Source organism: Megascapheus bottae, chromosome 15 (genome assembly GCF_031878675.1).
Source record: "Megascapheus bottae isolate mThoBot1 chromosome 15, mThoBot2.hap1, whole genome shotgun sequence".
NCBI classification, from domain to species: Eukaryota; Metazoa; Chordata; class Mammalia; order Rodentia; family Geomyidae; genus Megascapheus; species Megascapheus bottae.
Genome location: NC_143523.1, coordinates 11157125 through 11180715, shown reverse-complemented (window position 1 = coordinate 11180715; position 23591 = coordinate 11157125). Strand labels below are relative to the sequence as shown.

The window sequence follows — 23591 nt, the reverse complement described above, 5'->3', positions numbered from 1 at the left end:
ATTCAGCCTTATTCCATTTTTTTCCATGGGGTCTTCTACTGAGCAACGTCAGGTCAAGCCTTAGACCTGATCTTTGTTCTTGCTGCTGAATCCTCCAGCAGGGGCAACGGATGGCAATATCAGACTTGGCTTTATTGGGTCATACATGGGCCCATTCCAGCTTTAACCCTGCTTTCCCCATTCCATAATTCTCACTCTTCTTAAGCCTGTTGGAAATGGGCAAGTTCATAGAGAGTGAACTTCTATCAGCTGCGTATTGTGTGCTTAAGCATCAGTAGTATCCTTAGAAAGGACACACACACACAGAGGAAATCACTGGCAATGTCAACAGTTCTGAGATTTGTTGGTCAAGGGGCAACAGGAGAATGTGGAGCACTAAAACGCCATCCAACTACTGCCTGTTGGCTTGTACCTGCATGCTTGGTCAACTGACAGAAGTTCACTCTCTATCAACTTGCCAATTTCCAAGCAGGGTTAAAGCTGGAATGGGCCCATGTATGACCCAATAAAGCCAAGTCTGATACTGCTACCTGTTGCCCCTGCTGGAAGATTCAGCAGCAATAACAAAGATCAGGTCTAAGGCTTGACCTGACCTCGCTCAGGAGAATACCCTATGGAAGAGAATGGAATAAGGCTGAATGGAAACCTAGGTTTGATCAAAGGCAAACCTGCACACATCCAGCACCCTAAAAATTATCCTGGATATAAACCCAAGAGCCAAGTGCATGTGTCCACCATAATACTTGAACTGATTCTGGCCTAATTTTTCTCAACATCTCCAAAGTGGAAAGAACCCATATGTCCACAAACAGCAGAACAGATAAGTAATCACAAGATGTTTTTCTCAGAAACCTATCAATACCATATAGCTTTTTAAAAAAAGAATTAACAAGTGATACATGTAATACATAAGAGAATCAGAGGGGAAAAATGCCATGTAAGTGACCAAAAAACCCAAAACTGTAGGAATACATGGTGTATCATTCTATTTACAGATTTCTAGAATCCTTGAAACTAGGACTAGATACTAGAGTGAATATTGTTAATAGAGAGATGGTCAAAGGATCCTAACAGAACTGCCTGGCTCTTGGAAATCTTGGTCCAAGGCAGATGCACAGGAGTATATATTTGCCAAACCCACTGACCTGCCCTAAGGATGTAAACTTAAGATCTAGGTCCTTCGATGTATCTAAACACGGCAGGTGATACTGCCTTTTCAGCAGGACTTCCTCTAGCTCTGAAGGGGAAAAAAAACACCTCCACTTTTTATCTTCAAGTCAAAGTGTAGCCAAGATAACTCAGGAGCACTCTTAAAATCGACTGCACTATTTCTGAGCAAACATGGATATCAAAAGGATTTATTTTATGAGTGTGAGTGTTTCTGTCTGAAGGGTTCTTTCATTTCCAGCCATTGTCTGGGTTCCTTGGGGCCAGGAGCTGTTGCCACCTACTCCACCCCACAATTGACTGTGATGTATGTCTACACACACACACACACACACACACACACACACACACACACACACACCTTTTAAAGAGCAAGTTTTCAAATGACTATCATTCAACCTGTGAAAACAACCTGTGGTTGAGATGGGGGCATGGGGAGAGTAGAGTACTTGGCACTGAAGGGGCTCTAGAAAAGGAGATGCTATAGCCTGGCATTCTTCTGTTACCATTTGGCATATGAACCTGTAAACTCAGCTCCACCGAGCAACATTCTCATCTCCAAAGTTGGGGTTTTCTCTGCTAGAACTTGACTCTATAAATAGAGCCTTCTGTGCTGGCTTGCAGTGTTCATGATAGTTCAAAGTGTGTACATGCAGCCCTATCTGTCCTTCCTGACATTTCCTCAAAGGAGTCCAAAGGATAAAGCTTGATTATAAAAGGCCAAAGCCAACTTGCTGGGCATGATACAAAGTCCCAGCGCAACACAGTAAGTCATGGTGCTTCCTGGGTGGGGTGGTGGCAGGGCAGGGCTGGCTGCAGGTGAAGAAGCAGACAGAGGAAGCCATAGCAGTGAAATCCCCGACACTAGCGTCCCAGGGTAGAGTGGAGTCTTTAATCCCCTATACCTTAGGAGACCTCAGTCTTCAGGTTCCCACTCCAAGGGTGAGTGGCTCAGGCCACACAGCCTCCTGGACATTCTCCAGGGTGCCTGTCCTGTCTGAGTTCTTCCCCTATGGACCTATGGATGTTCAGTATATGTGTCTGTTTTTGTCCATCCAGATGCTGCCCTTCTGGACCATTGGCCTCCTCCTTCTGGCCACTGTGAGAGGTGAGGATGCGTTACCAACCCTCTGGGGAAGGTGGTAGTGTGGGCTGGATGTCATAGAGATGCCAAGATGAATCAGTAACATCTCTGAGTTAGACAGTTGGTAACTCTTTGGCATTCGCTGATGTTTGAGAGAGCTTGAGCTCTCTGAACTATCCGATTCCAGCAGCGGGTGGCAGTGTAGCAATGCCCAGACTTGCATAGTGAAGAGGGTTCTTTTGAAGACAAAGATGCTCTGAAATCACACAGGTGCTCAGAGGGAGGGGCCTGCGAGTACATGTGTAGAATGTCCATCTTTTGCCCCACAATGATCATTCTTAGCACCCCAGAAAGATGGGCAAATGGATGGGACAGGTAAGCCCTGACTTTGGCCAGCCCTGGGTTCCACCCTCAAGAGTCTTTCTGCAGGGAGATAACATCATTGCACTCCAGAACCTCACAAGGATCCTGTTTTTGTGTCTGTCTGTCCCAGGGGAAAAGAGCTGTGATGATCGTCTTGGCTGCTTTTCTGTTGACAAACTATGCCCAGAAATTGTTCTGCCTGTGGACAAATCACCCTGGTCCCCTAAGCGTATTCGGACCAGATTTCTCCTGTACACAAATGAAAACCCGAACAACCGCCAAGTAAGAACAGGCCTGGGATGTCTGCACGGTGGGAAGGTTTGGGCCCCATACTGGAGCCACTACTTGGCTGCCTACATCATAATTCAAAGCTTTAGGACTTTCTCCCTACTAGATCTGAGGATCTGAAGACATCTGTGGATGCCAACACAGAAACATGCATCTGATGGTTCTATCCTCAGGGCCACCCCGGCATTGGGAAAGCAAAAAGGGAGGAAGAGTAGTGTTCACGAAAAAGCCCAGGACTCTGAGGAGCCCTTTCCCTTTCAGTGGAAGGAGTTCAAGCCCCTTGACTCCGATTGAGGGTGATGAAGCATATGGCTTCCTGAAGAGCTAGATGAGAGACAGAGGCGCCAGAAGAGAGATAAGTGGAGGTCCCTGGGACAACTTCAAAGTGAGAGCCTGCCAGGAAGAAGCAGTGAAAGCTTGTTCCAGGTGGTCAGAAGTGACTGGAATATGGTTTCCAGGGTATGGTTTCCAACAATTCAAGCAGCTAAGGTGTGCACGCTGACAGAGTTCCCAGGCAACGCACTGTGGGATGATTTTACGTGACATACTCGCCACGGCTGGATCATCCTAGAGTCTGAATGAATGTAGTTGTTGTGTGATTATCGGACATTTTGTCCTGATTCTTGGTGGAAGGGCACTGAACACACCCGTGGAGATGGAGAAATCTTTTAAAAGTGGCCGTAAGCATTCTGAGAATGTAACTGTTATAATTCATTGCAAAATAAGCAAGGTTTTTCCAAGAAGTTACACGATTTTTAGGAAGTTACAAAACATAGCTTAGGTGGGGGTTAGAAGGGGATGGGGAGATGGCTATTGACAAGAGCCACCACAGGTAACTCCTGTCAGCCTTTTTACCCCTGCCCCCAATTTTTGCAGCCTGGAAGACCCTTTCCCCCTTTCACCTTCTCAGGACATGTTTTCCAAATGTCTAAATGGGGGAAATCAATTGCATTTGGAAAAGTTATCCAAATGTTAAAATGTCTATAAATATGAGACATATTTACAGGTGCTACTTTATCATCCCTCTAAATAGCAAGATCTAAGGGTTGTCAAAATAACTGTCCTAAGTTAAAATTCTAATAGCATAAATGACACTTGGAGATTTTTTTCAACAACTAGAATGTGACATGAAATGACTCCCATTTCAACTTACAGGTGTTGCTAATTGTAGTGTTTCAAGTTAAAGAAATACTAGACTTTTGTTAGAGGTTCACGAACATAGTGAAATTCTTTCTGAATTCTTCATGACTTCAGGTCAGAAACCCTTGTCCTGTCTGACTCAACTTTGTTGGACTTGAGCTTAGATGTAGCTCTAACAGGTTCACAACTTAGACCAACCTTAAATTCAATTTCTCCAATTAAATCAGCTGATCACTGGCACTGATCTAGCCACCATAGAGGCTTCGAACTTCCAAGTTGACCGCAAGACACGCTTCATTATCCACGGCTACTTAGACAGGGGAAATAAGAAGTGGCTGACAAACATGTGCAAGGTAAGTGTCCCCTTTACCTAGCCACTTCTGGAGGCAACCAGCTCCCAGCTAGTGCAAATACCAGGTTCAAACACCTTGAAACAAGGAGAGGAAATACTCCAGGGAGAGAGGAAAACCACTAAAGAATGCCTCTGAGTGGCATCCACTGTCAAATGCTCCTTACCAACCAATCTTGAGCCAGCCATCTCCTTGCAGGCTGAAGAGACCCAGAGTTCAGTCAGCAAAACTCAGACATAGAGAGACTCCACACTGCCTGAATAGTAGTGTCCCTGATGGATGCCATAAAACCCCTGTGGGACATTTTTTTTAACTTAAATTTTACCACCATCCTATAGAACATTCTAGATGACAGAAATGTTCTTTATCTGTGCTGTCCAAATCAGGGGCCAGCAGTCACATGTGGTTGGTGAGCCCCTGAAATGCTGCTAGTGCAACTGAGAAACCGAACTGAGTTGAAAATTGTGGGAATAGGAGTCAGTCTGCTCTCTTGTTCTAACAAGTGGGGTGTGTGTGTGTGTGTGTGTGTGTGTGTGTGTGTGTGTGTGTGTGTGTGTGTATGCATGCACACATGTGCTCATGCTGGTAATGGGATGTGGTCTGGGCATTGTCACACCTCCATTTCTTGCTTGTTGGTGGTTACTGGAGATAAGCATCTCAAAGAGTTTTCTCTGCCTTGGCCAGCTTCCATCATGATCCTCAGGTCTCACCCTCCTAAGTAACTAAGGCATGAGCCACCCAGATGGAAGTGACCCTCCTGACCTGGCCGAGTCACCAATCACATGTGAGACCTGACGTTCAGGCCTCATTTTCCACATGTATGAAGTAGAATGAGAACAGTCAGCTCACAGTAACACCTGGAGGGTGGAGTAACCAGAGTCAGAGGAACACTAAACCTCACAGCTCACCAGGGTCTGGATGATGAGCCAGTCCCTGGGGTGTGACTCTTGGGACCTCTGCGTATTGATTGGTTTCTCTTTTCTCCATGGCGCATCTCCCTCCAGAACATGTTTACGGTGGAGCAGGTGAACTGCATCTGTGTGGACTGGAAGCACGGGTCTCAGGTTATATTTTACCCCCAAGCTGTATTCAACACTCAGGTCGTGGGCGCCGAGATCGCTTTCCTTCTGGAAAGGCTGTTGGTAAGCCACCCCTGCCTGGGCCACCTCAGGGGGAGGCAGGGAGGTGCCATCTTGCACTCAGAGACCCAGAGGCGTGGGGAAGGGGTGGGGGGCACAGGGACGGGTGGGCAGGGCTGCGGGTCAAGTAGCTCAGATTCTCATGCCTGGATGAAGCTACAACCTTCCTTCCTTCCTTTGTTTCCTATGTTAGGGTACGTGGCCCCAAGCCCTCAGTTTCCCTTTGGAAATAAGCCCTTCTTTGCAGGCTGTTTAGGGAATGGATTAAGAGTAAAGCTCACTGCAAAAGAAGGCTTCATCCTGTCAAAGCCCTTGGAGACTTTCCACCCCTCTTTCTTCCCCCTCGCTCCCCCCACCCGCAGTGGGGTTGGCAGAGACCACGGCCAGTGCCTGGGCCTGGCGCCCTCCCCAGCAAGCCCCGCCCACCCCGCCCTGCCCTGGGTGCCCGCCTGCAGTTGGCCCAGGCGGCCGCTGGTTAGCACTGTTGCCCCGCGCAAGAGCGCAGCGTCCAACAGCCCCGCACACCCGCTCGGGGAGGTTCTGGGGGCGTCATCCTCCCCTCGCGTCTGGAAAGGGCCCTGGCGTGCTCCCTAGGACCTAGGACCTGGCACGCCCCCTCTCTGTCCGCAGTCTCACCTGAACTACAGCCTGGAGAAAGTTCACCTCATCGGCCACAGCCTGGGAGCGCACGTGGCGGCAGAGGCCGGCCGGAGGCTGGGGGGCCGCCTGGGCAGGATCACAGGTAGGGCTCCCCTGGGCCCACCTTGCTTGCAAGATCTAGGGTCTCCAAGGTGGACGGCTGGACCATGCACACCCCACACAGAGGGCAGAGGGCATCCCTACTGGTCCTCTGAGACTGATTTTAGGAGAAGCCTGGACTTAACAATGGTCTGTGTGTCTTAAGTTGTACTAGAAACAGTTACAAATGGCATCACTTACAGCGCAAGAAAGATACAGCGATCACATTAAACCTGACTTTGAGATTCTTCCTAGTGGAATGTGACAATGTTACCAAAAGGGGAAAAAAAGGACTAAGCCACTGTTTCTGACTGAGGTCTGCCACCTACCAGCAGCTCAGGAAAAATGGATTGAATGAATGAATAAATCACTAGGCAGACTGAATAGTGACAAACAGATATGCATAACTATTCATGAGCAGCCATGCCCATGAGTAACTTGGGCAATGTGTGCTTTCAGGTTCCAGTAGCTGGGGCACTGGGGAGGGAGGTGGAGTGAAGGATACTGGGTAGCATACTATTCAGAGTATAGATATCCCTGACAGGTTCCTTCCCATGAAAGAGACATGGCCTTACTCCCACTTTCTAGATGAAGGGAGATATTTAACCTGACCAAGCCAAGGCAAGAATATGGGTCATTAGAATCCAGACCACACCAACTCAGCCTCTGCTCCTCTTTGAAGATGCATTGGGCATAGCCAAACTTAAGGAAAGACACTGTCTAACCCAGGAAGCAGAAAATTAAGCAGGCAAATAAATGTCAAAGTAGATTTAGTAAGTGGCTAGGATGGGCTGAAAGGGGAGAAGTCAAATTTTTCAGTGAAGAGGTGGCCTGTGATCTTGGTAGACAGAAGTATGCAGGGGAGGAAGCGGGGATAAAAGTTGAAAGAAAAGACAGTGTGAGAAAAGACACAAAGACCAAGAGCTTCTAGCCTCTGAGAACAATACCCAAATGATAACATGCATGCAGATGGTTAGACAGGAGAAAGAAAATGAGAAGCAAGGGTCCCACCTAGACCCTTCATGGAGACATTAACAATTTCCAAATGTTCTCTAACCACCAGTGCCCCTTTTCCCAGCCATTCTTTCCTGGCCTCTTCTTCCCCAAGCAGATCCAGTCTGCAGAACAAGTCACTATATTGTAAATCCCTTACCCAAAAATCCTCACGGTCCATCTGTGGTGCAAGGTGCAGGTCTCAGTAATTCTTGGGATACACAACTGGTCTATCTTTTCCTTTTCAGGGCTGGATCCAGCAGGGCCATGTTTTAAGGACACACCTGAGGAGGTTCGACTGGACCCATCAGATGCCATGTTTGTAGATGTGATTCACACAGATATTTCTCTCATAGGTGAGTTCCTCAGTCCCACCTCCTAGTGCCAGGCAACCACTGATAGCCTTGGGTCCAGATGGTCCACTCTCATCACACTCATAAACTGCAAAAGGGCTACTCAAAATGGTTGACTACTAGAATAGTCTGGCAATCAACTAGTGGAAATGTAACCATCACCATCATGCTAGCTGTCTCAGCCTGAGGCCCTTTCCTTGTCTACAGAGGTGATCAATTAGTCTTTGATCCTACATTTTTTCCCTAGTCTACCAAGATCCAAACTGGTAGATTTACTATTTGATTTACATTTAAAATTTCAATTTAAGTTTTGAAGGACTTTTTTGGTCTTGTTTTGTCATAGCTTTGGTTACAACTTGCCATGTGGTAGACTAAATGTATCTCATCATTTAATTCTTCTAAAGTTAATGTTCTTTCAATACCTTCTTCCATACCACTCAAGAGACTTGCTGATTATAGGGTGTGTCTTTCATAATGATCATGATAATACCTTAGTAAGTTTTTATTTTTGCTTTTTATTGGTCATGGGGCTTGAACTCTGAGCCTGGGTGCTATCCCTGAGCTCTTCAGCTCAAGTACTGCCCCACCCCTTGAGCCACTACTCCACTTCCAGTTTTCTAGTCATTAATTAAGAGATAAGAGTCTCGTGGACTTTCATGCCTCGGCTGGCTTTGAACCGTGATCCTCAGATCTCAACCTCCTGAGTAGCGAGGATTATGGGTATAAGTCACTGGTGTCTGGCCTTATTTTTTTTACCACCCCCCAAATATATTTTAACTCATTGGAACACCCTAATAAAATAGATATCACAGTTGCACATCTGAGGAACTGAGGCTCCTCAGTTAAAGAATTGCTCAAAATCACAGAGATCTTTATCAGTGGGTTGAAGATCTGATTATGGCTCCATGTGTTTCAACAACCAAAGCTGTAATAATGTGCCACTTCACAGGACAATAAAATGCCGTGTGATCTCCCTGTAACAATATGGAGTAGACACGAAACTTTTTAAAAGAGTAAAATAATGAACTTGAACCTTACCCATTAACCAGAGCTGCCTCAAGACAGACAGATGTATGCGTGCACACTCCCTCACCATCGTGCCAAACTCCAATCTCTGAGAACTTAGGAATTAGAAAGAGAGGTTGCGGTGGCTGGGACAAATTTGCCAAAAGGCACTCTTGTTGGAATAAATTGAGCATTTCATTGTAGCCAGCATCTAACTTTGGGACCCCTAACCTTCTTGCTTATCTCTGCTTCAAATGTTTTAGGTTTTGGAATGAGGCAAAAAATGGGCCATCTGGATTTCTTTCCAAATGGAGGAGTGGAGATGCCGGGATGTATGCAGAATATCCTTTCAAGCACCATTGACATAACTGAAATCGGGAAAGGTATGGAAATGAATGAAACAAGGCACCTGCTGCTGTGTTTGGGGTGAAAGCAGAATGCATGGTTCTGGCCATCATGATGCTAAACTTGCTACCATTTATTGTAGCAGGTATTTCACACCAGTGCAGTGAGATACTTCCTCTATCTAGTGGAATTTTACAGATACCAAAGTGCAAGTCAGAAAAGCTACATCGCTGGTCCAAGGCCACTCTGGCTTAGGCCCTCTATAAGGCCCTGATTTCATGCCCCGAACTGTTTTCCATCTCCCATACTGATGGCAATACCAATACTGAATGGATACCCTGACAAATGCCCAGGTCTGACTTTGGCCACACTACCTGCTCCTTGAACAACTGTCCAATGGAGTCCTTAACTTCTTTGCAGCTTTTGGTGTGAGGTCCTAGCCACAGTAGGGCACTGAGTGGATAAGAAGGCAGAGGAAAACTGTGCTCTGTGTGGGGTGGTGGGGACCAGAGAAGCCCTAGAGGTCTGGGGACCCACAGGATCTCCTGGTTAGGCTTGTGTATCTCTTTCTGTTCCTCTAGAGAGGATTTATACCCTGGATTATTAGTGACCTCCTATCTATAGTAGCTTACCCTGTCTGGCCTTTGGTTATTCTTTGTGCCCCTACCCTGATACCAGGCCTCATTGGTCAGTAATTGTGTGTGTGTGTGACAGAGAGAGAGAGAGAGAGAGAGAGAGAGAGAGAGAGAGAGAGAGAGAGAGAGAGAGAGAGAGAGAGAGAGAGAGAGAGAGAGAGAGAGAGCGTGCTAGTACTGAGGTTTGAACTAAGAACATTTTACCATTTGAGCCACAGCTCTCCTTCCAGCTTTTTGGTGGTTGGAGATAAGGGACTCTTGGATTTGTCTGCCCAGGCTAGCTTCAAACCAGAATCCTTAGGCATGAGCCACTGGCAGCTGGAAGTCAGGAATCATTGTATCTGTCATTATCTTCCTGAACTAGAAGATTCCCATAGCTGAGGACTATGTGAGTGCTCTGTTCGGGGCCTGGCCTATAGCAGGTACTAAGTATACTCTATTGCTTGTGATATTTCATGTGCTTAATGTCAGTGAGCAGAGTAAAGCATTAGCCAGTGTCTACAGACAAATAAACAGCTTTGGACCTCTCAGGCTCACACTAGCAACCCCCTGGGAGGACATGGCTATTCTGGTCACCCTGAAGGAGCCCCAGAATCTCAATAATAGCTGCTCCCTCCCCAAAATGATGAGCAGGGCACACATAATAGGAACAAATCCAGGTTTAATTAAAGAAGCAATTTACAGTGAACAGGCCTATAAGTGCTGGACTGGGTTCCTATTGTGTCACGCTCCAGTCACTCAGGCACTGGGGTCTGGGGACAATTGAATCTACTTTCTCTTCTATTATGGAGACCCTGGGCAGCAATTTTGGATGAAAGAAACAATTAAGTTTAAAACAGGTTCTGTTGTCTTATGACAAGCACTGGTATGGGCATTTAGAACCCAGCTGGCTTGGTAGGAGGGCACTGGGCTATGGGCCCAGCAGAGCTAGGGGTTGGGAGAGAGAATCCATGCTGGCCAGAAAGGAGCATTCCTTTCTCAAGGGGTGGTGTAGAAGGCCTGCCTGCCAGACCCCCAGTCTGGTTTCCAGTCACTGTGGATTACTCCATGCCAAGCTTTATACCAAGTAGTGTAGGAAATTAGGGGTGGGGGGAAGAAGATGACGGGTTTAAAGCAAAAGTTGGTAAATAAAATTCAGGGAAAAGAGTAGCCAGAGGTGCGTTTTGCTCAGTGTAATCAAGAGAAAGGATTGCGTAGCCTGGGCAGTAAAATCCAAAAATTCTGGCTAATGGCTTGTGTGTCTGGCCCTCTGAGCATGCGCTTGCCCCTCCCCAGTTGTTTCCTGGCTCTGAGTTTTCATTCCCATGTTGAGTGCCACACTCACCCAGGAAGTGTGGAAATGCTTCCCCACTCTGTCCGATGAGTCCCACTTCAGAGGTGAAAGGCCTCCTCTAGTTCCTGTGGTCTTTGCTTTCCCAGTAGCAGATGATTTTGTTGCTTGCAACCACCTACGAAGCTACAGATATTACACTAGCAGCATCATCAACCCCGATGACTTCCTGGGCTACCCCTGTGCTTCTTACAAGGATTTCCAAGAGGTAGGTCACACAGGGCCTTGAAGGTGACAGTGGCCCTGCTGTTATACTTTGTCCCTATGGCTTAGACCAGAACAAATTGATGCATGTGGCATCAGGAAGCCATGGAGATGCTGAGGTTCCAGAGCTTTCTTCCTGGAGAGTGAGGAAGATGGGGGTATGGGGGGACCCTACAGAGATAGCTGTGCTCGCCCCTTCTCAGATTCCAAGTTTTCATTTAGGACAATGTCTGGCCTACACAGAGACTGAAAGAAGAGCACTAAAAGAAGAGAGTTCTCTTTTCACTTACCAATGGGTGCTTACAAACACCAGTTGTGAGCATTTCGTATACATAGCTTGTGTGCCTATGCTGTTTCTGAAGTCTGCAAAAGTCAAATCAAAATGTTGGGACACTTTACTCATAAATGCTTCAACATTAATCTCCTAAGAGTAAGCCTATTCTCCTATAAAAAAAAGCATTGAAGGGGCTGGGAGTTTGGCCTAGTGATTAAAGTGCTTGCCTAGCATGCATGAAGACCCGGGTTCGATTCCTTGGTACCACATACATAGAATAAAGCCGGAAGTGGTGCTGAGGCTCAAGTGGTAGAGCTCTAGCCTTGAGAAAGTCCAAGGACAGTGCTCAGGCCCTGAGCTCAAGCCCAGGACTGGCAAAAATAAATAAATAAATAAATAAATAAATAAATAAATAAATAAAATAAAATGGTTCCTGACCTTTGGGAAAAAAAAGCATTGAAGAAATTTAGCTTTGGATTATTATTATTATTATTATTGATCTGGAGTTTGAGCTCAGAGTCTTGAACTTGCTAGATAGGAATTCTAGTTCCTTCTTGAGCTGGTTGTTTTTGAGATAAAGTCTCACTTCCTGCCTGGATGGTGAGTCTCCTATTTTCTTCAAAGCTGTGGTGACAGACACAACCACAGTGAGCTTCTTCTGTGGAGATGTAGACTCTTGAACTTTTCTCCCCCAGCTGACTTCCCGATCTCAGCCTCCCAAGTAGCTAGGAGTGCAGGTGTGAGCTGCCAGAGCCCAGCTGACACTCGGATATGTTCTAATATATAGTCTGTATCCAGTGTCTCCACTTACCCAAACACTACCTAATTCAGTATCTCCACTTATCCAAAAACTACCTAAAGTTGTATCTGACTTCCTGCTGTCATACATTCTTCCCTTCCCTCCCTGCCTCCCTCCTTTTTCTTCCTTCCTTCTTTCCTTCCTTCCTTCCTTCTTTCCTTTTGTCTTTTTGTGCCTAGACTGACTCTGATCCTTGGATCTTGACCTCCTGAATAGCTAGAATTACAGGCGCCCGGATCTGGAAGTGTTTTCTGTTTGATTCTGGTCTTACAGGACATAGGTACTTATGAGAATTCCAAGCCAGGTGTTTGGTGAAATTATTTCTTTATGAGCCAGTATGTGATGTTAAGTCCTTCTCAGTGTAACATTTAATAGCACATTGTCCATTACTTGATAACATAAATTTTGGTGCCTGGTTAAAGTGATATTAGCAGATGTCTGTAATATAAAAGAACTTTGTTCCCATGTAAGTTATTAAGTAATATTGTTTTTCAACATTAAGCCTAGTAAATGGTTTGAGTTTCTACTGATGAACTGAACTGAACTGAATATTGCAATGAAGTTGGTAAAACTCAGATATTTCAAATATTTTTTCTCTCAAAGAAAACAAATAGATTGAATACATGGCTCAGGTGGTAGAGTGCCAGCTGATGAATGAAAGCAAGTGTCAGACAGCACATTTGAGTGCTGGTCTCAAGTAGAAAGGAAGGAAGGAAGGAAGAGAAAGAAAGAGAAGAAGGCAAGCAGGCAGGTGATAAAGGAGGGAGAGTGGGAGAGAGAGAGAGAGGGGGAGAGGGAGAAGGAGGAAGACTAAGAGAGGGAGATGGAGAGGGTAAGGATTGGGAAGAGGGAGAGGGAAAGGGAGAGGGAGGGAGGGAGGGAGGAAGGAAAGAAGGAAGGAAGGAAGGAACGAACGAACGAACGAAGGAACGAAGGAAGGAAGGAAAACTGGTCAAAAGGACCTCATTTCTGATCCCCATAATCTCTGAGTAACTTTGGCTACTGTTAGAATCTGAGAGGTAATACAACCTCCAACACCTGATGCTTCATGAATCAGAGCCCAGAAAGTGCTCTGTGGACCGTGCGTTTTGGAGGTAGTATAAACGGTGGTAGTGTTGTGTCATAAAGCACTCACCTGAATTGACATCAGTTAATGAATTACCATTAAGGGCATACTTGATGGGGATCAAGTAGAGAAATAGTTGACATTAAAGGGGAAGAGCATGGATCTTCCCTCTCTTCTGTGTGAAATGAATTGCTATCTTTCCTATTTACTTGTACCTTCACACATTGTCTTGTGTTCCCCTTTCATCTTTTGATTTTGTTATCTCCCTACTATAATCTATGTCTCCAAGACAATTTGTTATAGACTGTGTAGGACCTACAGAGTTCTACCCCAAGTTGTGACTGTGGGCCCATGAGCACATGGGTAGGTAGAAGCGGGTCTGCATGGAAGAATAGATGGGAGACTAGAAGATGGATGAGAGATGGATGTGTGGATACTTATATAGTAGATGCAGAGAGCGAGCGAGAGATAGCCTTGACTGAGGTAAAGACCTACTGCTAATGTTGTTTATTTCCACTAGAACGGCTGTTTCCCCTGTCCACCCGAAGGATGCCGCAGAATGGGGCACTATGCTGACCAATTTGAGGGGAATACTGATGCTCTGCAACAAGCCTATTTTCTGAACACAGGCAGCCATGGTAACTTTACTAGTAAGTTTCCATTTTGCTTAAAAATTCTTGCAAATGATTTTTAAAGGGCAGGAACCTTACTAGTCCAGATCTTTAGCAGTAATTGACAAGAACTTGAAGATCCTGATGAATATCAGAGTGGAAGGATAGTGAGCGACCCACGCTGGGTGAATGTGCACCCACTCTGAGGCAGGGAGGGTGCAGTGATTAATAGATACAGAAGGTAGCAGAGGCAATGTCACTATGAGACAGGACGTCAACAAATGATGAGCTTCTGTCACACTAGGCCTCATACACACACACACACACACACACACACACACACACACACACTTGTGGTTATTATTGCTCAGCTACCCATTTAAAAAATACAACATAGGAAATAAGACCACCATTATTTAAGGCCAACCCAGGCAACATTTAGCAAGACTCTGTCTCAAAAACAAGCCTCTGATACTGTCCAGATCATAAAGTAGCCTTTCCCATCATGCATTTTGGATGTGGTATGAGGTCAGGAGCTATCTCATTTTCCAAGAGTGATTTAAGGCTTCAAAATTAATAATTTTTTAAATATAGCTTTTACTTGAAAAAATAAAAGATATTTTAAGTATTTATTTTAAAATATTTTATAAGCCAGGTGCTGGTGGTTCGTGCCTATAAACCTAGATACTCAAGAGGCTCAAATCTGGGGAATTCAGTTTGAAGCCAGCTGGGGCACAAAAGATCCTGAGACTCTTATCTCTAATTAACTACCAGAAAACTGTGGCTCATGTGGTAGAGCTCTAGCCTTGAGCTGAAGAGATCAGGGACAGCACCCAGGCCCAGAGTTCAAGCCCCAGAACTAAAAAAAGAGTTACAAGCCAGGTGCTGGTGGCTCATGCCTATAATCCTAGCAACTCAGAAAGCTGAGATCTGAAGATCAAGGTCTGAAGCCAGTCTAGGCAAAATCTGTATGGAGATGTTTATCTTATCTCCAACTAACACACACACACACACACACACACACACACACACACACACACACACACACACACACACACTAAAAATGGCATTTTACAAGTTACTGTTCATATATTACACCTCATATAATCCTATACTTATCATAAATAATAATAGCTTGGTAATGTCTAACAGTAGCTCCACGATACTCACTTGTAGCATTATAGCAAAAGGCTGAGGAAAATATCTCAATGCCTTCCAGCTGGAAAGTAACTAAACAAACCCATGCTATAGGTTAAGTGCTATGTATAACCACTGAGACTGGCAGAAGCTACAGTTCTGTATAAGCCTCTTTAGGACAACTCAAATGAATAGGCAGGTGACTAAAACATGAAGCCCAGTGCCCTGGTCAGTTCAGGCTATGACATACCATACACTGGGTGATTATAAACCACAGTGTTCATTTCCTCCCAGTTCTGGAGGCCTAGAGTCTGGGATGAGCACGTCAGCATGGCCATCCTCTTCTTCAGCTTGCAGTGAGGGCAGGAGAGCCTGCGGGCTCCCTTTAATATGGGTGCCAAACTCATTCTTAAGGGTCACCTAATTGTCTCCCGAAGTTTCCTCTCCCGACTGTTATCACATTGGCAGTTAGGATTTCAGCATCTGGATTTGAAGGACCTGGTGTCCTTCAAGAAACATGTGTAGTGCCAGGTGCCCTCATCAGCGGGACACACACTGACTGCGCTGAACTGTAGCATCTCCTGTCCTCCAAATGTCCTCATCCAGACCCAGGACCTGAAGTTCCTGCTCTCCAACTCCATGGGAAGGAAAAACCTAATGGCTCCAATCTCTCACTATGGGGGACTTAGAGCTTAGGAAAACAATGTCTCCATTGGGTCATTTTGTTCAGTGAGTTAAGATCATTGACTGGTTGTATTTCTTTGGCCAGGCTGGAGATATAAGGTGTCAGTCACACTGACTGGGAAAAAGTTACTGAAAGGAAGCATCAAGATTGCTTTGCATGGAAGCAATGGAAAGTCAAAACAATATGGAATTGTGATAAGGTAAGTGTGATAGTAAGGTAAAATGCCATGCTTCCTACAGAAAACTGGATAGAAATTGCTATGTAAATCTCAATATCTATTCCTCACCACCATTGAATCCTGGACTTTCAGAAATAAGGAAGGAAAACCTGGAAGAGAGAGGTAGGGAGAAGGAAGTCAGTTTTCACATTTCCTTCAATCATCACCTTTTACGAATGAGAATGTGTAAAACTCAGAAAGGAGAATCCAGTGTTTAAAATGAGTCATGCACTGACTGTTTTGATTTTCAGTCATATGGCTTAGGTTCTAGGAACATGAAATTCTCCTTGGTGAGGGAGACAGTGTGTACCCCAAACATGCTTGGGCACACACGAGGCCTAGGGTCAGCTGTTTGTTGCACTGTTAGCCTCAACCTTTGGCTTATGTTGGGTATGGGAGGAGCTTGGCCAATAATGTGTTGAGTGGCTATATAACCTATGTGGTAAAATTAGATTCTATAGTTGCTCTAACTTTAGTACCTCAGCATATGAGTTAGAAATTGTTTTGACATTTGATGTGGTAACTAATGGCATCTACGGAACCAGGGCCAACTTTAAACAAAAAATACTACATTAGTTGGGGCAAACAGAACTCATGTGTATACCAAATATTTCATTTCTCTCTAGGAGCAACTAACACAGTGGAAATTTGTAGAATCTTCTGCAAAAAAAAAGTACATTTGTTTGGGGGCAGCTTCTAGATATGTATGGGGTCACTCCAGGTACTGGCGGAATGCCAACATCAAGCCATTACTTGGAGATACAATGTATTCCTATTTTCCTATGTATTCATACATAGGAAATATGTATCCTATCAGCTGATAGGATATTTTCTGTCTGTATGTTCAGGGGATCCCTCAAGCCAAACGCAAGGCACACACATATCATTGATGTGGACCGCAATGTTGGAGAAATCCAGAAGGTTAAGTTCCTTTGGATAAACAGTGACATAGTCTCCCATGGCCAAATAGGGGCTTCTCAAATCATCGTGCAAGATGGAGATGGGACTGAGTAAGTATCTGATGATCGGATTTTTATTTATGCTTCTGTCCATACACCATCTATCCATCCATCAGTCCAGTCTCCCATCTACCCATCCACCCAGTCCTCTGCTCCTCCACTTTCCCAGCCACCTAGACATCTACCTCCTCATCCTGCATATCCAATAGTCCTTTACTTTCCTGTCCTACCTGTCAGGCTTCCCAAATGCTCATCTCAACTCTCCATCTCATCGTTTGAAAAATCAAATATCATTTTTCTTAGGCAATATTCACTTTAACAGGAGCAAGATATTCTCAATACTGCCTAGAGACAAGAAATTGGTAAATACAGTGTATTGTTTCCTCTCAAATTATAAGGAGAGGGCCGGGAGTTTGGCCTAGTGGTAGAGTGTTTGCCTAGCATGCATGAATACCCGGCTTCGATTCCTCGGTACCACATACATAGAAGAAAAAGCCGGAAGTGGTGCTGAGGCTCAAGTGGTAGAGTGCTAGCCTTGAGAAAGTCCAAGGACAGTGCTAAGGCCCTGAACCCAAGCCCAAGACTGGCTATATATATATATATATATATATATGTATATATATATATATATAGAGAGAGAGAGAGAGAGAGAGAGAGAGAGAGAGAGACAGACAGACAGACAGACAGACAGACAGACCATGGAGGAACTTGTAGCTTCTATTTGTAAGTGGTTTTCTGTTTAAATGGGGTTTTCTTTGGAGACTGTGGAGGGGAGCGATGTAGCCTGTTCTAGGAGTTTGGCTCTCCATGGAAAACCCTTTTCATTCTGAGGGAAGAGAATGGTTCATGGTAGCAGTTGGAAAGCAACATAGCTGCTTTCAAAATATAGAAAAGAAGACAGACACCTCAAAAGGAGATCATCAGAAAGCAATGGGAGCTTAGAGACTGCAGGAAATCCTGTTGTCATTTCTCAACTGCTCTCATTTTTTTAAGATGAGAAAAATGAGATTTGAAGGACCCAGCAACTTGTCTGAGGCCACATATGAAAGCTAGAGGGAAAATCCTGGATTGCAGACATCTATAAAACACATACATTAGGCCCTTGCTCAACTGCAAAATCCTGATTCCTCTGCACATGTTAGAAGGATCCGATGTGACAGCTGATGTGCTGTTGCTTTGAATACTGGATTGAACAGCAAACACCAGGAACCAGGTCCTTGATGTCCAGTCCAGTGTCCTTCTTACTGTGTCCTGTGCTTCACATAGCCACACAGGTAGCTGAGGAGTCATGAAGTCTGTTGATGCCGTGCATTGTGGGATGTCTGGAACTCAGAGATATATAGACCACATATTACATATCTCCATCACTGAAGTCTTTACTTCATGTAAGGGGTTTTTTGTTTTGTTTTTTGTTTGTTTTTTTTTTGCCAGTTCTGGGCTTGAGCTCAGGGCCTGAGCACTGTCCTTGGACTTTCTCAAGGCTAGAGCTCTACCACTTGAGCCTCAGCACCACTTCCGGCTTTTTTCTATGTATGTGGTACCGGGGAATCGAACCTGGGTCTTCATGCATGCTAGGCAAGCACTTTAACCACTAGGCCAAACTCCCGGCCCTTCATGTAAGGGTTCTTTTATTGAAGACTTACATCCCAAAGGAAGACTTGTTCCTAGTATGCTCCATTAGCCAAGGATGCCTGCAAGTGAAAGAGATGGCTGGAAGTATTGCACACCTCATGGCTTGAAAATTGTCTCAACCTGACCATGCCCTTAAAAATGATAGCTTTCCAGAATTTTTAAAAATTGTACTGACCCATTATTCCTATATCATACAGCTCCCCCATATCAAGTATGCTATTCAGTGGGTTTTGGTGTATTTAGAATTGTGTAGCAATCGCTACACCCCAAAAAGAAATCTTAAATCCTTTAATCACCATCCTTTAATCTACACTTCCTTATCCCTGAGCCCTAGACATACACTAAGCTACTTTGTTTCCCCATAGATTTTTTTCCTAGCTTGAACAAAAATGGAAGCCACAAACTATAATCCTTTGTGTCCAGCTTCTGTTGTTTAGCAGACTCGTTTGCATGTGACAGTATTTCGTTGCCTCCATGAATAGACTGAAACATGCATATAGTATATTTTGTTTACCCATTTTATGTTCAACGATGTTGAATAATACTGCCAGAGACATTCATATTCAAGTGTCTGCGGACCTGTGTTTTTTTTCATATATTTTTTTATTGTAATTAATAGAAGGGTTACATGATATTTGCCAGATAGAAGGTGCATTAATTCACATACATTGATACCCTTCCACATGTCTTGGTCCCCATTACCCTCCTCCCCACCCCCTCTCTTGGTTTTCCCCCCTTCCCTGTCCAATTTCAAGTACCCAAATACAAATGCGCATCTGTGTTTTTATTCTCTTGGGAATATACCGAGGCATGGAATGGCTGCATCATAGGTAATACTGTTTAACCTTTGATTTTTTTTCCCTGTGGATACTAAAGCTTGAACTCAGGGCACGGATGCTATTCCTAAGCTTTTTGGATCAAGGCTGGTGTCCTGCCACTTTAGCTACACCTTGATTTTTCATTTTTGCTGGTTAATTGGAGATCATCTCATAAGCCTTTTCTGACTGAAATCTCAGATCTCAGCGTCCTAGGTAACTATGATTACTGAAGTAAGCTACCAGCACTTGCTTTAGCTTTTAGAGGAACTGTTAGATCATTTCCAAAGTAGCTGTCACAGTTTATATTCCCAGGAGTATATGAGAGGCCCTCTGGCATCTTGATTCAACAAAAAATGTACTTTCTGGGTTAGTCTTTAGGCCACTGCTGAATCTTGGAATCTATGGCTAGGCCAAAGCAGAAGCCCCACTAGATTCTCTGAGTTCCAAGTTTTGGTTTATTGTAGTTTGGTGCAATCAGAACCCATGGAAGGTGCTGTCCAGAGTGTTTTCTTAGAATCACTTGGCCCTGGGTTGGGAGCTTGGCCCAGTGGTAGAGTGGTGCTAAGGCTCAAGTGATAGAGCTCTAACCTTGAGAAAGCCCAAGGACAATACTCAGAGCCCTGAGAATAAGCCCTAGGATTGGCAAAACAAATCACTTGGACCTGTCAGAAAGTACTAAATACTATTGACTCATTCAAAGTCATGTTTCCATCAGCAAGTGAGTCTCATGCTATAACTGTTTGCTTCCACAGGCATAATTTTTGCGGTAAGAAGACCGTGCCTCCAAACAAATCACAGCTTCTTTACCCTTGTTAAAAGCATGGGACAGCTTGCGTCTCGATGGTAATAAAATGTTTTAATGCTTGGGCTGTGGTTGTGTTAGCTTGGTGTTCTCAATATTCTAAGGTCACATTTTGGAAATGATTATTGGTTTTGGAGCCAAATTGATCACAGTCCCTGGAACTTCCCCCATACTCACTTTACCATATCTCTTTCAGGACACTTTGTATGACCTGTGTAAATATATTTTATTTCCTTATTTGATGATTTCTACTCTGCTTAGAAAGGGCATTATTTTTTTCATCTTTAAAAAGTTGTACAAAGGAGTTGACATTTAACAAAGCAGTTTATGAATGTCATGGGTCATGGTCAATATCAGCCTTTCAACACTCTTACTCCTTCCTCCCAACCCATCCCTCCCTTCAACTTTCTTACATTTGTAGGAAGGATATACAATGAATTCATCATTCCCTTCCATCTCTTTACTCATCTACCCTTCCTGTCCCCTTAACCCCTCTCTCCCCTTAACTCACCCATTAAAGTTCCCATTTCCTGGTATTAATTTTGTGGAACTTTGACTTTGCTTAAGGAATTACACTATGTGAGTTGCCTACCTAGTTTTTTAAAGTTAATGGTTGGAGGATGGACATAATATAAGAGCAGCACTTGTTTGGATTTTTTTAATTCAAATTTAAAAGATAAAACTTGACCAATTCCAGAAAACCCAGGAAAACTTCCCAGAAACTCAGTGAAAGAACTTTACTACAGTTGGAGTTCAGGACCTGTGGCAGGTAAAAGGTGACTTCCCCTCCTGGGTGACCCTACATCTCTATTTGGCCTCTGATCTTATTTTGTGGCCATTGTTGCTGAGATGCAGATGGGAGGAGCCTCCCTCCCTTACCTTTGAGGACCTACATCTGTCACAATGAACCACACCATCATCCCTGAACCATGGGACACTGCCCTGCCACATGATGCAGACCCGGGAAACACCTTACTGGACCAGTGGAGACCAGAGTCATGTGGGATCACTTGATTTCACAGAAGTTTCCTGCCCAGGCATTGGCTGCATAATGATTTTACTGAATCAAGATATTAGCAGCAACCAAGGTGAGATAAAAGAAAGTCATCTATCAGGAATCAGCCATCTTCATTGCATCTTCTCAGCTTCCGTGGGGTGAGAAAATAATGAATACTTTACCAAGCTATTTCATAAAATGTGATGTTAAATGAATAACAAATTGCTTTCTCTTTTTACTAGCTTTTAATGCTAATAGTGCCATTTATTCCTGACCTTCAGAAATAGGAGATATTTTAAATGACAACATTTAAAAAAAAGAGTTCTAGTTTGAAAACGCAGGCTACTTTAGACTGCTTATTATCACTTATAAGTATAGAGTGTGTCAACAGCACTCATTTCAGCATTCCATTTCTGTCTGGCTGGTATATATTTCAGTTGACATTTATTGTTCTCCTGTGTACGTGTCAAATTCCTTAATGACAACTGTGTTCAAGCTGTGGTGCTCAGTATATCTAAATTACATATAATCAGTGTTATCTATTAGGATGCTATTTGTGACAAATCATGTTCAAAATAAAGAAAAATTGAATTGATTTTTATTTTAATATTGAGCCACTCAGCAGAGAGCCTTTGATTGGATCTTAAACAATTTAATGTTCTACTTTTGTTTGCTGCAGATCAGAAATGAGAGTTTTTTCCTAACCATAAAGCTAAAACAATTTATAAAACAACAAAATCAAATTTCAAAACATGCATCATTGTTTCCCAACCAAGGGAATAAATTTGGTAAAGCTATTATCACCGGAGACACAACTTAATGACAAAAGTCAAGCATGCACATTTAATTTCTAGGCATCCACTTTCTTCTATATTAGATTTTTAACTTTAATGCAGGGTATAAAAAACCTCTCCCAGACTTTTCTGTCTTTTCTCTTAGGCAACAGAGAAACTATTGCATGCTTTTCCTGGCCAGTTTGGGCTCCCATCAGTCTTCCTTTCCCTTCCTCTTGGCAGAGAGCTCCGACTGCAGGAAGTCTTGTGTCTGGGGTCCACCTGGAAAGCTAGGTCTTCTTGACCCATGCTTCTGCAAAAGAAGTCTCTTGCAACTAGATTCTAGCTGTGCCCTATCCTTGGCTTAATTCATGCTTTATAGCAATGATTGGTGAGTTAGGGCCTACAGAATAGCTTTTACCCTTTGAATGTTTGCTTTAAAATTACAAAGAGGAACAACATTTCATAATATAAGAAAATTATGAGCTATCAAATTTCCATGTCTATCAATAAAGTTTCATTGGAACCCAGCAGACCTTTAGGTATTGCCCATATCGGCTTCTCTAACAGATGCCAGAATGAAGTAGCTAGGACAGAGCACAAAGACTGTGGATCCTAAAACACTATCTGGCCCTTTATAGAAGGGTTGCCTCTCTAGTTTACAAGACTTGGTGATTTATGTTCTACTAAGGGGGTAGTCAGCATCCAAGCAGGAAACTTCATGTGGCACTTGAACGGAAGTGGGCCAATTAATATAATAGAATTGGGGGGGGGAGCCTTGCTGGCCCTTGTTGTTCACAAGTAGATAAAAATGAGGAGAAAAGACTAAGAGGAACAACAACAAAAAAAAAACCTCAAGTCATCTTTTCATAGCTACATGTATAAAAGCATAAAATTGTCAGGAACGTCCTTAGACAATAAAATGACAAATACTTTTGTACCAATGCTCATAAAATTGGAGGAGTTAAAGCAGATGGAAGTGTTTCAGACTAACTTGCATGGTAAGGGGTCTTTTCAGCTGACAGAATCCCAGAGCCAGGGCTGAGTCCATGGCAGAAAGAGGAGCTGCTGCCGCCAGAGTGGACCTGGAGGATTTCCTCGTGTGACCTTCACCTGAGCACTTAGAAAAAACAAGGGCTGAAGGACACTGGGCTGGTGCCCAGCTCCACTGAGCAATGGAGGCCTTTCCCAGATGTGCTCAGGGGAGGCAAGCTGTTCGATTCCTCCTCAACTTAAAGAGAATCCATTCTATTTGAGTCTAAATAGACATATCTAACGTGCATCTGCCTCCTCTATTTTTTTTTTCTGGAAAGTGGTCTTGCTTTGGGAAGCCTCTCTATCCTGCCCAGTCCCTCAGCTGGAAAAGCAGCTGTGGAAGACACAGAGCAGATGTGCCTGCACGGGGCAGTTTTGCCCCAGGCGAGCTCTCGCTGGTGTGGTGCTCACCCTAGGTCAGGTACCCAGCAAAGTGGGGATATTTTCAGGAGAAGGAATTTATTCAAGGTCTTCTTGGGGGAAGAGGGAGCCAAGATCCCAAACTCTTCTTCCTGCCGCCTGCCTTCCTTCCTTCCTTCCTTCCTTCCTTCCTTCCTTCCTTCCTTCTACTTTTCTACCTTCTTATCTTCTTTCCTTTCCTTCTTCCTTCCCAGTGCTTTTAACTGTGGTCTCAGGAAATCAGAAACCCTGC

The 23591-nt window shown here is 44.1% G+C and overlaps 1 protein-coding gene across 1 annotated transcript; it reads left to right on the top strand.

The window, feature by feature from the left end:
* Nucleotides 1-1902: 1902 nt before the first annotated feature.
* On the top strand, nucleotides 1903-20199 carry LOC150053792 (pancreatic lipase-related protein 2-like). The gene is made up of 13 exons (XM_090345788.1): nucleotides 1903-1933; nucleotides 2227-2275; nucleotides 2745-2896; nucleotides 4270-4395; nucleotides 5397-5534; nucleotides 6162-6273; nucleotides 7511-7618; nucleotides 8884-9003; nucleotides 11020-11138; nucleotides 13794-13923; nucleotides 15791-15905; nucleotides 16772-16933; nucleotides 20085-20199. Exons 2-13 carry the CDS (start codon nucleotides 2227-2229, stop codon nucleotides 20146-20148), a joined length of 1395 nt encoding a protein of 464 aa, XP_090201914.1. The 5' UTR covers nucleotides 1903-1933; the 3' UTR covers nucleotides 20149-20199.
* Nucleotides 20200-23591: the final 3392 nt, after the last annotated feature.

Excerpts from the sequence above, each read along its gene's own strand:
- LOC150053792 (XM_090345788.1), top strand. The coding sequence starts at position 2,227 with ATGCTGCCCTTCTGGACCATTGGCCTCCTCCTTCTGGCCACTGTGAGA. Across the intron at positions 5,535-6,161 it reads TCCTTCTGGAAAGGCTGTTG|TCTCACCTGAACTACAGCCT; the intron begins GTAAGCCACCCC and ends CTCTGTCCGCAG. Across the intron at positions 7,619-8,883 it reads CACAGATATTTCTCTCATAG|GTTTTGGAATGAGGCAAAAA; the intron begins GTGAGTTCCTCA and ends CAAATGTTTTAG.